Source organism: Cucurbita moschata, unplaced genomic scaffold, assembly GCF_002738365.1.
Source record: "Cucurbita moschata cultivar Rifu unplaced genomic scaffold, Cmos_1.0 Cmo_Scf00002, whole genome shotgun sequence".
Lineage (NCBI taxonomy): Eukaryota > Viridiplantae > Streptophyta > Magnoliopsida > Cucurbitales > Cucurbitaceae > Cucurbita > Cucurbita moschata.
Window position 1 is genome coordinate 3,696,590 of NW_019268518.1, and position 12,604 is coordinate 3,709,193.

Consider the following 12,604-nt stretch of genomic DNA (forward strand, 5'->3'; position numbering starts at 1 on the left):
TTTTTTTTTTTTTTTTTTTTTTTTTTTTTTGCTGCCTTTGTATTTGAAGGGTGGATTAATGACTATATTTTTGGGGTTGCCTTCTTACAATAAATATGGTGAGCCTTAATTCTTCAAGAAATGTAAGAAATTATGAAAGTATTTTCCTAAGTGTGCCATTCCTCTTTGATTTAATTTTAATTTCAATGTTATTGGTTGATTGGATATTATTTGTTTATGAAATTTAAACTATAGTTTCATAGTTTAAGATTGTTATGTTTGAAAACTTTATGTTATATACGTATTTAATAAGATTACATGTTTGACAAATAGGTAGTACAAAATAAATTAATAAATGCATTGTCTGTCCTAAGCCATGCGGTCTAGATGCTATTTATTTCCTTTTTGATGATGGTTGTCTAGTTCGAGTATAAGTTCTCATGGCTTTGCTTTGGAGAGAGTATTCATTGATTATAAACCTATGATCATTCCCTAAATTAACCGATGTGGGACTTTTATCCAACAGATAGGATACCCAAGATGCACCTTCTTTCTCGATGGTTCAATTATAGGAACGTAATGGTTAAACATGTTTGGCTGGAAACAATTCTATGATGGATAATCTCCTAGAATGCACGGGGGTCAGGACAAATGATGCTAAAAGGATCATTGGTATGTGGGGATAGTTTTCACTCCTAGAAGCAAGAAGTAAGTAACTTAATGTAATGACTTTGGAGAATTTAATGTACCAATCTCGGGAATAAAGGCTTAAATTTAATGTAACGACTCAAGCCCAAAATTCGGAATTTGATGGCCCAACATTTCCCTGCAACATAGTTACGTTACTTACTCCTCGCCGTTTAAGAACAAAAACTATCTCCACAGACCAACACAAATCATTCCAACATATTTTGTCTTCACTTACATACATTTAAGAAAAATTCTTAAAACGCCACCCAATATAATTGAGCCACTCAAGAAGGTGCACCTTTTTAACCGAGGTAGTAACTTTAATTTGCTAAGTTTTTCTTAGTCATCCTATCCTTAAAATCGCTCTCATTCGAATGTGATCTGCTCATTTACTTAGATATCACATTTAACGTCAAAACAACATTAAAGGTAAAGCAACGAGCAAATAATTCGGCATCCTTTCAAATCAACCTTTTTGCAATCTTGAAGTTAATCTCTTTTGGAAAGCATAAAGTTTGAAGAGGATTAAGAGTTAATACCCATTTCCCATTAAATTAATATCATTCATTCATCCAATTAACCTCATAGATATCATAATTAAAAGAGTTTGAAAAGACTTTAGATTAGATCAATAATAATTCCCTATTATTTCATTTTTCTTCCTTTTTTTTTTCTTTTGGTAGTTGACGGGTTTTGTCACGTCATCGTCACATTATCCATTCTTTACTACATAACTTTGAGGTTCGACCATAGGTCATTGTTTTCAAAGTTACATCTGTTAGATGAACATGACTCTCTACAATGATATGATATTATCCACTTTGAGCATAAACTCTCATGACATTGTTTCAGGCTTCCCCAAAAGGCCTCGTACCAATGGAGAGAGTATTCTTTATTTATAAACTCATGATCATTCCCCATCATCCAACAAGATTGACTTGTTTGCTAAATTACAATAAGTGTCATACAATCACTGTCATATATTCACTCTCGGATTTTTTTTGGGTCATTTTATATCGGGTTATCATTGAGAACTTTTTGCTGTCTTTTTAAACCGTTTAAAAAATCTACGTTTATTGAAAGAAATACTTTTTATATAAGAAACAATAACAATAAATATCTGGTTAGGTAGCGGTTAATATCATACGTGTAATATGAGCTGTTTTATTCTTCTCGTTATATGGTTGAAGATTAAAGTTATTCATAAAGGGAAAAAGTTGAAATCTAATCAACGAAGAACTAAAGAAAAAAGGAGATGGAAGAATATTAGAGTTTTAGGTATAAATTAATCGAAAGTCTCTCAGAAATATGATTACTTTTATTTTTGGTATACGCTTTTGGTTCAGCTATTTTAAATAATATATTTATACTCATGACGTGTACTCATGTATATAAAGTGATATGTGATAGATACTCTGGAATATGAACTTGACATCATGATATATAAAAGAATTCTAAATTTTATTCGTTCTCTTTTTTCTTCATCTTTAAGCAATGTCTAACGTGATAGAACACTTATCTTTTCTTTTCCATAGTTACATCGATACTTGAAAGTGTTTAGCCTTTTCGCTTAGTTTATATATAAAGATAGAGAGAAAAAAAGTGAAGATCAGTTGAAAGGTATGTGACGTTTGTTTAGAATTTGATGGATCGATATGACAAGTTATCTTGTGAGTGTGCGATCAACGTCGAGTGTGAGTGTGCCAAATGTATGGTCATGCTTGTCCAAGGTGTGTGTATAACCGTCCATCAAAATCATGTCTACACCTGAATTGTCTAAAATGACCTAGAATTTTACTATAGGAGATATGACTAGTTGTCTCTTTCTCTTACTCGAGTTGTAGGTTATTAAAGCCGCTTTTAGCTTATAAAATTGCTTTTTTTTTAAAAAAAATTATTTTTATTTTTTCAAATATATTTCTCTTAAATGTGATTAGAGGCTTGAACACGCAGTACACAGTACTAGTTAGCTCGGTTAGAACAACCGAAGATTCTAGGGTGCATTCAAACATGGATGAACCGGGACGAACCCTAACGATTTCATTGGAGTTCGCCAGAGCCACTGGATCAAGATCTAATACTGAGAGGTCGCCGCCGCTGGCTGAATCTCAAGATCAGCTAGATTACTACACTCGATGTGATTGAACTCGAACTCTACATCAATGTCTCCGCCATCTGCGCTGATCTCCTACCGATTTGCTCAAAGAATCGGCCGGATTACCCGGCCGCGGCTGGCCGATTCCAGTCTATCGAAACGCCGGTGAAGAAACTCCAGGCCGTAATGCGAGCGCTTGCATCAGTGCCGGCGACGGAATACCTTGATTGCCGCCGCTGCAACAAACGGCGGAAACAACTTCACCGAGCTCTCTCCTTCAATTTCGATTTCTGTTGAGAAATCTCTGGAAGGAAAGACCGCCACGCCAGGGCTGGATCAAATCCGTAAGTACGAATTAGAATATTGAGATGATTGAGGAGGAAAATTAATTGCGAGTTCTACATTTCTTTTTCCTCGGTGATTTGGAATGTTTCTGTGATGATAAAATCATAATTTAGGCACAATTAGTTGCAAGTTCTTCATTCTTTTGGCCATCTGAACTCTATGATCCGACATTTGAGGATCACCTTAATCTCCATAAACTCTGCTCTTTATATAACTCACCATCTTCTTCAAAATTCTCTCTGTCTCCACTCACCAATTCCTCAAACCACAAAGCTTTTTTGATACATCATAATGTCTGATGATGCTCAAGACAAAGCTGACCGTGACCGTATATTCAAGCGTTTTGATACCAATGGTGACGGTAAGATCTCTTCAACCGAGCTCGGGGAATCATTGAAAACACTTGGCTCTGTTACCAACGACGAAGTTCATAGGATGATGGCCGAGATCGATACTGATGGCGACGGGTTCATTTCGTATGAAGAATTCACAAATTTCGCCCTTGCCAACCGTGGATTAGTGAAGGATGTTGCAAAGATTTTCTAGATAATGTTTTTACACGCTTCTTTTTGTTTGTTTGATTTCTTGTTCTGTTTATGTTTCTTTCTTCTTCTTTTTCTTAAAAATGTATCTTTCTTGTCGTTCTTGTTTGGAACATTTTGCATAATGGAAATATTGTTTTGGATGTTAAGCTGCAACTTCTTTGAATCTGTCTCAACCAACCACTTCTTCACAATAATTCATCCAAAACCATCAATAATTCATCCAAAACCATATGTTTGAGCTTGAAAATCTTAATTGTATAAGGTAAAATTTTATACAAGAATCATTGTAGGGACTAATTTAGGTGTGATCATGGGTTTATAAGTGAGGAATACTAACTCCATTGGTACTTTGGGGAAGCCCAAAGCAAAGTCATAAGAGCTTATGCTCAAAGTGGACAATATCATACCATTGTGGAGAGTAGTGTTCGTCTAACATTGGGGAGGCTGACACGCTGTCCGTTGGGGGTGATGGGCTTGATACCGTTATAAAAAATGTTTCGTTCCCCTCTCCATAGAAAGAATACATTTCTAGTTTATATAACACGAGTTTAGAGAGTGATCTACTAAATATAAAACTTTAGATTTCCCTACCATATAGTATAACACATGAATCTTTCAGTGAAGATTAATAATATTTCCTCCATGGAAAATGGGGAAAAATACATGGAAGTGTTCTGTACAAAATGAGCCTATTTACAGTCTCACCACTCTTTCAATACTCTAATCTTATTGATTCAGCCAACAAAACCACTCTCCTTATTTCAGTACCTCATCGCATGTTTTTGTAACCTTTTTAACGACAGAAGAGGTAATCATCTTGTTCGAACTCGGTTAGTCCCGCCATGGCCAACGCCAAATGACCCGTCATCATCTCGCTGTTCGTATTTTGAAACTGAGAATAGCTATCAGTGACACATCCATGCCCCAAGAAACCTGACCTCTTTGATCTGGAGGGCATAGGCTGTTCTTCACCTTTCAATATTGCAATGATCTCTAAGATCCCGGGCCTGCGCGATTCTTCACTGGTAATGCAGGCAGCTGCAGCTTCAATCATTTGAATTACTTGATTCGAATTCTTCGTCGTGCATGCTACCAGTGGATCGAGCAGCTCGGTAATCGCTGCTTTCCCTTTCTGCAATAATGGCTTTGCCTGAACGAAAATATGAAGTTTTTTGAAGTTATGAGGACAATTACAACATCTACTATAGACTGCACCAATGAACGGTTTCGTGGAGTACAGTTCGATATATGAATCACATTATATCAACTTGGATGCGAGATCGGGAACTCCTATAATAGTTAGCGGTACAAAGGTGGTTCTGTTTGTGCTTCACGATTTGGCTAATTATATGATACTAGAATATTCGAAGCGGAGACGAAAGGCGAACCAATAGAGAGACCTGTTTTAGCTCGTTTACAAAGGTAACTGACGAGCATAGTCATGTTCTATTACATACGACTTTGTGCAGAACAGAATCACTAGTCCAACAAAACTAGATGAAGTCATTAGAGTGATATAATGACTTACCCATAGAACCAAGTTCTCCTCTCCATGTGTTCTTGCTTCGATCGGTTTCCTGCCCGTTATGAGTTCCAATAACACGACTCCTAGAGCGTAGACATCTGTTTTATCTGATACTTTCCCGTGCTGGAAATACTCTGGAGCTAGGTAACTACAAATGAGATCGAAAATTGTAAATCGAAAAGGAACACGAACGTGGAAGGCGAGAGATTCTCGTCGTCCTTCCCCTACGTTAGAATATCTCAAGAATGAGTTCATACCCAAATGTTCCTTTGACAGTTTTGCAAAGGAAAGGCACGAATGGAGCAGAAGTCCATGTTGCTAACCCAAAATCACATAACTGCAAGCAATTGATGAATAAGAACAAAGGTTAACATTTGGTAATTAGACTTATTAAAAGAGATCATTTAGATTATCTTTGAGTGTTGACTTGATTCGTTTCTTTCGAACACAGGCCTACCGCTAGCAGATATTGTCCTTTTTTGGCTTTCCCTCAAGGTTTTAAAACGCGTTTGTTAGGGAGAGGTTTCCACACCCTTATAAGGAATGTTTCGTTCTCCTCTCCAACCGATGTGGGATCTCACAATCCACCCCCTTGGGGGCCAGCGTCCTCGCTGGCACACCACCCAGTGTTTGCTCTAATGCCACTTGTAACAGTCCAAGCCCCCTGCTAGGAGACATTGTTCACTTTGGCCCGTTACGTATCGTCATCAGCCGCACGGTTTTGTTTCCACACACTTATAAAGAATGTTTCGTTCTCCTCTCCAACCAATGTGGGATCTCACAATCCACCCCCCTAGAGGGCCCAACGTCCTCGCTAGCACACCGCTCGGTATCTAGCTCTGATACCACTTGTAACAGTCCAAGCCCCCCACTAGCAGACATTGTCCGTTTTGGCCTGTTACGTATCATCATCAGCTTCACGATTTTAAACGGGTCTACTAGGGAGGGGTTTCCACATCCTTATAAAGAATGTTTCGTTCTCCTCTCCAACCAACGTGGGATCTCACAATCCATCCCCTTGGAGGCAGGCACGCCGCATGATTTCTAGCTCTGATGCCACTTGTAAAAGTCCAAGCCCCCCCACTAGCCGACATTGTCTCATTTGACCCGTTACGTATCGTCATCAGCCTCACGATTTTAAAACACTTCTACTAGGGAGAGGTTTCCACACCCTTAAAAGGAATGCTTCATTCTCCTCTCCAACCGACGTGGGATCTCACACTCTATTTTCCTACCTTATCTCTTTCCTTCGTTGCACATCAAACAACCAAACGAATATCCGAACAAAATCAACAAAATTCTTTCACCTTTGGCATATTCTTGGATGAAAGAAGGATATTTGAAGGCTTAATGTCTCTATGAACCACACATCTTTCAGTCCCATTGTGAAGATATGCTACAGCCTCAGCAATTCCAATACCAATCTTGAATCTCACCGACCAAGGAAGTGACAAGCCACCCCTCACTCCCCTCTTCTTCTTATCTGCAATGGCTATCCTGTTAGAATCTCAAAAAACTCACTAAATTTCAAGCAATCAAGAACACAAGAACAAGAACGCATACCATGCAAATGTCTTTCTAAACTTCCACCAGAAACATATTTATAAACCAAAAACAAACCCTCTTCTGGATCTATGCAGAACCCAACAAGAGGAACTATAAATGGATTCTGAAGAGAGCTAGCAATCATCAACTCTCTGCAGAATGCCTTCGTTGATTCTTTATCTTCCTTGTCTAAACGTTTGATGGCCACAGAAGTTCTCAAAAACCCAACCCTCCCTCTGAACACGCAGCTCAATGCCCCTCTTCCAAGAACTCTGCCTACCACATTCAACAACATTGAAGAAACTTCAATATTACATAACAAAATTTTGGTTTAGAAGCGAAAAGGGTCATTGATTTTGAGAGTACCTGTTGAGAAATTACGTGTTGCAGAAAGAATTTCCCGGAAGCTGAATCTAATCAAGGTATGAGCCACAGGGGAAATGCTCTTTTCAAGCGATTCAATCCTCCGCCATTTTAATTCTTTGTTGAGAGCTTCAGCCATCATTCCATTATCTAAATTCACCATCAAAACAGTCGCCGGAGGTGTAGAAGAAGCGATGTTCATAGTTTCAAGCTCAATCTGAGAGCAAAAACTGAATCGAAAAGATGAATGAACCGACTGAGGATCAGAATTAAACAACTCCCCACCGCAACCACCAGATTCCGCTAGCAACCATGCGTTATTATGCTCTAGATTCTCGTTTTTTCCTTCTACATTTGGGTGTTCATCATCTTGAATCCCCTGATTCTTGCGGCGAAAACGAGCAGGAGGAAGAATACACGCAAACCCACGTTCCCAAATCATTTTTCTCAAAAGGGTTCTAATGTTTACCTCATTATACTGACAATGGTGATGATCTAACGCAAGAGGGGATCCCCTTGGGTTAGAACAAGTACAAAGGGAGAAACCCATTTTGAAGCAGATCTCAAAGAAATCACAGAAATCGAAAAAAACCCAAAAAACAAAGAACCCAAAATCACAGATTCCCACAAAGAGAAGTGCAAAAAGAGATAGAAAAGTGGAAAGAATTGAAGCCTGCTTTAGCTTTGCTTCAATGGTGGGAGGAGAATATGAACTGATGAACATCAATCAAAGAAATGGAAGAATGAATTGCAGCCATCGTTTAGGCCCCTCTTGGAATTGGTGAATATGGGGTAGCTCACTTGCTTTACCTTCAAAATGGAATCAAATTTCATATCAAACCAGAGGGCTCATGGTTCTTATGCGTGCGCGCGCCTCCGAGAGAACAAGAGATTGAATAACAAAAGGCTAATTCAACACGAATAAATACAAGAACATGAACCAATTAAAGGAACCAAACTAACAATAGTTAATTACAAATAAAGATTCCATCTCCTGATCTCTTAGTGTAAGATATATACCGTAATTAATAGCTGGGTGAGTTAAGATATATATTGGTTTCAACCAGATCCTGTGATATTGTTTATCATTTTGATTAGAATATAAGTTTGATCCGAGTTATGAACTTTTAATTTTGTTTCTCCTAGAGTTAGGTCGTTAATTTTATTAGTTTCACACCAACATCATATAGCTAATTTTAACGGGATTCAACTATTTAAAATATATATTTAATTTTTAATATAAAAAACGTGAAATACGCCGTTTAAACCTAAATACAAATACATTTTTTAAAAACTTATCTTTTTTAACATTTTTTTATTTACGTCGATAAATATTTATTCCAAACTTATAATTATATCATAATTAGCGACTAAGTCGAACAACTTTAGTGGAACAAGTTAATGACTAATGATAATACACTTTTTACTTTTTTACTTTTTTATTTTATTTTTATTTTTTTCACAAAGATGAACCAAATCTAAAGGGAAAGAGATTCCAAATTAAAACAAAAATAATAGTGAATATTCCATTTTAAAAACAAAATATAAAAATATTAAATAAACTCGAACACTCAAGAAATATAAGAAATATGTCGGGTAAACAGATTCACATCTCTTATAATCTAACACAGTTTTATATTTTTTTTTATTTTAAATTTTATTCAATAACTTCAAACTAAATTTTAAATGATATTTATATGATTGAGCCCGGTTGAGTTTGAGATTTTTTTTTAAAAAAACATAATCTAATTATTTATGTAATTTTTTTCAAGTGAAACAACGTTTTTTGAAACTAATAAACCTAACCCAAATCGACTATAAAATATTTGAATTGAATTGAATTGGTTCCAGTCGTCAATTAACTTTTTTTTTAATAATAAAAGTAAAATCTTAATTAAAATCTACCCCTTAATCCATATATATTTTTTAAAATTAAATTACTAAGATTTAAAAATTTAATAAAAATTAATTTTAAGGGAACCGAGAGACTTAACTCATAAAAATTTTATTTATTTAGTTAATAGTTTAGAGATTCATTAGATATTTTTTTTAAGGTTCGATACAATTTTAATAATTAATAAATTTTATTTTTTTAGAATTTTTAAGAATAAGAGTCCGAGATGAATATTTTGTAATAAAGTGAGATTCCGATATTAATATTTTGTAACGTGTTACATATTGGTCTCCTTCCTCCCTTACTTCGTGTTTAGACTTTAGCCAAATAATTCATTAAAATAATTTCATGTCCCCTTTATGCTTAGACTTTGGCTACATACAATAAACAAAAATCTAATAACATATGTACAAAAGTTTGGTTCATATAATTGAATTATTTATTTTATCATATGTCCTCTCGGTTGTTCAATAATATCAATTTTATTAGTTTATCTGCATGTGGCTCGTTTCTGCTTTCTAATACGTAGCCAGGAAGGACAAAGTTGTTTGTCGATTTGTTTTTTTAAAAAATTAAGTTGACCTATCAAGAAACAAAACATACCCTTCTGTTGTTTGTTGGATTATGGAGTCTACTGCTTATTTACCGGTTATTCAATGGTTATACATAGTAAAACTATATATGGTAAATGACATAATGTATAGTAAAAGACGTTAAAGTTATAGCCAATATTCCTCTTTTGACTTTCTGTGTACTGTTATTTGTGTTCATCTTGTTGGATAAACAAAAAATTCTCTCTCCATTGGTTTGAGGCGTTCTAGGGAAACCCAAAGCAAAGCCATGAGAGGTTATGCTCAAAGTGGACAATATCATACCATTGTGGAGAGTCGTGTTCGTCTGACAGATCTAAATCAAGTACGTGCGTGTGAGCATTATATGTAAAGGTTACCTAATGTGATAATGATGGGTATTAAAGAACAAATGTTTTGAAGGCATTTGTGTTGGGAGCATGTGATCCAAATCGCCCACTTCCATTGACCCGAATCAGATTCCATTCCCCCCATTTGGTCTGTCGGTGATGAAAAAAAATAAATAAATATTTCTAATCTCTTTTTAAAATACCATTAATAAAATTTAAATAAATATTTAGTTTCAACTGGATCCGAATTTGGTACGTAATGATCACGACATTTTTCGACTTCTTTTGCAACATGGTCACGTTATTTATATTTTCTTAAGAGTGAAAATTATGATTGAGCTACCGAAAAAGAAGATGCACCTTATTGGTACGAGTAGTGACTTTCAATTCTTTCAGACATTTCTTAGTTATCGTATAGTCATGGTCACTCTCATTTAGATGTGATCGATTCATTCATGTACTATTTTTTATGAGAATATTTGCTAAAACCACCGCACCTAACTCGAGGTGAAATTCTTTTTTTATAGTCATTTACAGAATCAAATCAATTACAAAGAGAATAGAAAGAACGTACATGATATTCGTCTATAATAAAAAGTCAAATATTGGTAGAACGTAATGAAAAACTAAATATCCTTAAATCATACGAGATTTTGCTTATAATAAAATGTCAAATATGCAAAACAAAAAATAAGTCTTATTTAATGAAATTAAAAGTTGGAAAATATCCGACCGTCCTTAATTTCTTTTTAATATTTTATAAGTAACATGTAATTCAATTTTTTTTTTCCTTTTTAATAATAGAAAGTCTTTTTTTTTTATTCATTTTCTTCGACATGTAATCACGTTTTTGTGATGTTCCTCATTGGTTGGGGAGAACAAACCACCATTTATAAACGTGTGGAAACCTTTCTCTGGCAAACGTGTTTTAAAGCCTTGAGAGGAAGCCCGAGAGAGAAAGTCCAAAGAGGACAATATCTACTAGCTATCTGGACTGTTATAAATGGTATTATTAGAGCCACGCACCAGACGATGTGCTAGTCTTCTCGCTGCTCCCTGAAAGGGGTAGACACGAGGCAGTGTGCCAGTGAGGACGCTGGCCCTAAAGGGAGTGGATTTGGGGGTGGTCCCACATCGATGGGAGGAAAGAAAGAGTGTCAGCAAGTACGCTGGGCCCCGAAGAGGGTGAATTGAGGAGGAGAACAAACCACCATTTATAAGGGTATTTTAAAGCCTTGAGGGGAAAGCCCGAAAAGGAAAGCTTAAAGAGGACAATATCTGCTAGCGGTGGATCTAGGCCGTTACCGTTTTTGTCTTAATATATATATATATCATATACTTTTGAAGTTATGTGGTAAGTTGAATATTTGTATGTCATCACTTTTATTAAAGAATTGTAGAAGGTAAAGATCTTATTATTACTTTAGATCAAGATGTGATGTGATATGAATCCACTTCACTTAACTTTGGCTTATTTATTGGCATACTTTCATCTACCTAAAACCTTATATTATAATGCTATTATTTATTTTTTTTAAAAAAATTTCTCATTTTTATTCATTTAATTCAACTCAATTTGATCATTTTAATTAAACTTTTCAAAACTAATTGGGTTAAAATAATGCGTAGCCTTTAACGATTATGATCCGTTAAGAATAATGTTTAGAATTTTATCAATACAAGAGGTGAATTGACATTTCAATCGATAAAATTTAATAAAATATCACTACAGTGCCCACTTAATGCTGTTATTGAGTTAATATAAAACGCTACAGTGCTCCGTTAATAAGATAATAAGAATTGATTGTGATATTTTAAAGTAAACTAAGTAAGTTTCGAGATTAGAATTAGTATAGATGAGACTGCTTTGAATTGAAACTTTCGTAAGATCGATTTTTTTTTTTCATTAATTTTTTTACTATTTTATGTTTTTTTTTGGGTTATGAAATAAGAATAGAAATAAATAAATAAAAGTAAGGAGAGAAATAAAAAGGTATAAATTTTCGTGTTAGAGATGTTCACGGGAGGGGTGAAGACGAAGAATCCTTCCTCGTTTCCATCTCCGCTACCTATTTCATTTTCTATTTCCGCGAAATTCTCTAATCATTTTTGCGAGGATCGGGAGCTAGGACTCCTCAAGTGATTTTTCTCCGTTTATTATTTTTTTTTAAAAATAGTCATTTAAAAATTTTAAACTTTCAATATAATATTTTATTAAAAAAAATCATAATAAATCAAATATATTTCATAACCAAACCCGATAACGACCCAAAATTTTCTACTTAATTTAAGGTCGCTACTGTATACGTATTATAAACATTGAATTCGGAAGACTTCATTTAAATTTCATAAAACGTAACCTTTATCTTAAAACACAGCCTTGAAAAAACTAAATAAAATGAATAAGAGTTTAAGTTAAAAACTATCTTATTCTTGACTAAGTCTAAGAAAATAAATACCATTATCTTATACATGTGTTATGGTCTCGAGTTGTGCGTGTCATTCTTGTGCAGGGGCCATGCTAATCTTCTCTGTATTGTTTCAATTTTATCGGATGTCCCCGTCCAAAGAGAACAATATTTGCTAGCAGTGGATCTGGGCCGTTTCAAATGGTATCAGAGCTAGACATTGGACAATGTGCTAGCCTTCTCACTGTTTCCCGAAGGGGGGTAGACACAAGGTGGTATGCCAGTAAGGACGCTGG

General features: G+C 35.1%; 3 protein-coding genes and 1 non-coding gene across 6 annotated transcripts in view; 2 read left to right on the plus strand and 2 right to left on the minus strand.

Moving 5' to 3' along the window:
• Positions 1-204, plus strand: part of LOC111461688 (DELLA protein GAI-like) — a 2,660-nt gene extending 2,456 nt beyond the window's left edge. For all 3 annotated transcript variants that reach the window (XR_002713634.1, XM_023105317.1, XM_023105305.1), the window contains exon 2: positions 32-204. The gene's annotated coding sequence lies outside the window, so the exon portion shown is untranslated. The remainder of the gene's footprint in view (positions 1-31) is intronic.
• A 2,437-nt stretch (positions 205-2,641) lies between these two features.
• Positions 2,642-3,817, plus strand: LOC111461749 (polcalcin Che a 3-like). Its single transcript, XM_023105387.1, has one exon. The coding sequence runs from the start codon at positions 3,401-3,403 to the stop codon at positions 3,653-3,655; it is 255 nt and encodes an 84-aa protein (XP_022961155.1). The 5' UTR covers positions 2,642-3,400; the 3' UTR covers positions 3,656-3,817.
• A 432-nt stretch (positions 3,818-4,249) lies between these two features.
• Positions 4,250-8,011, minus strand: LOC111461706 (probable serine/threonine-protein kinase PBL7). Its single transcript, XM_023105327.1, has 6 exons — positions 7,091-8,011; positions 6,743-7,000; positions 6,487-6,662; positions 5,437-5,516; positions 5,183-5,327; positions 4,250-4,804 (listed from the first exon to the last, which is right to left on the minus strand). Exons 1-6 carry the CDS (start codon positions 7,809-7,811, stop codon positions 4,448-4,450), a joined length of 1,737 nt encoding a protein of 578 aa, XP_022961095.1. The 5' UTR covers positions 7,812-8,011; the 3' UTR covers positions 4,250-4,447.
• A 4,357-nt stretch (positions 8,012-12,368) lies between these two features.
• Positions 12,369-12,475, minus strand: LOC111431460. Its single transcript, XR_002708502.1, has one exon. It is a non-coding gene; the product is annotated as a U6 spliceosomal RNA (small nuclear RNA).
• Between the last annotated feature and the right edge of the window lie 129 nt (positions 12,476-12,604).

Bases quoted from the DNA above. Each gene is read 5' to 3' on its own strand.
- LOC111461749 (XM_023105387.1), top strand. From the start codon at position 3,401: ATGTCTGATGATGCTCAAGACAAAGCTGACCGTGACCGTATATTCAAG.
- LOC111461706 (XM_023105327.1), bottom strand. From the start codon at position 7,811: ATGTTCATCAGTTCATATTCTCCTCCCACCATTGAAGCAAAGCTAAAG. The intron at 5,328-5,436 runs GTATGAACTCAT...TCTCATTTGTAG, and splicing joins ACTGTCAAAGGAACATTTGG to TTACCTAGCTCCAGAGTATT. The intron at 4,805-5,182 runs GTAAGTCATTAT...ATTTTCGTTCAG, and splicing joins AGGAGAACTTGGTTCTATGG to GCAAAGCCATTATTGCAGAA.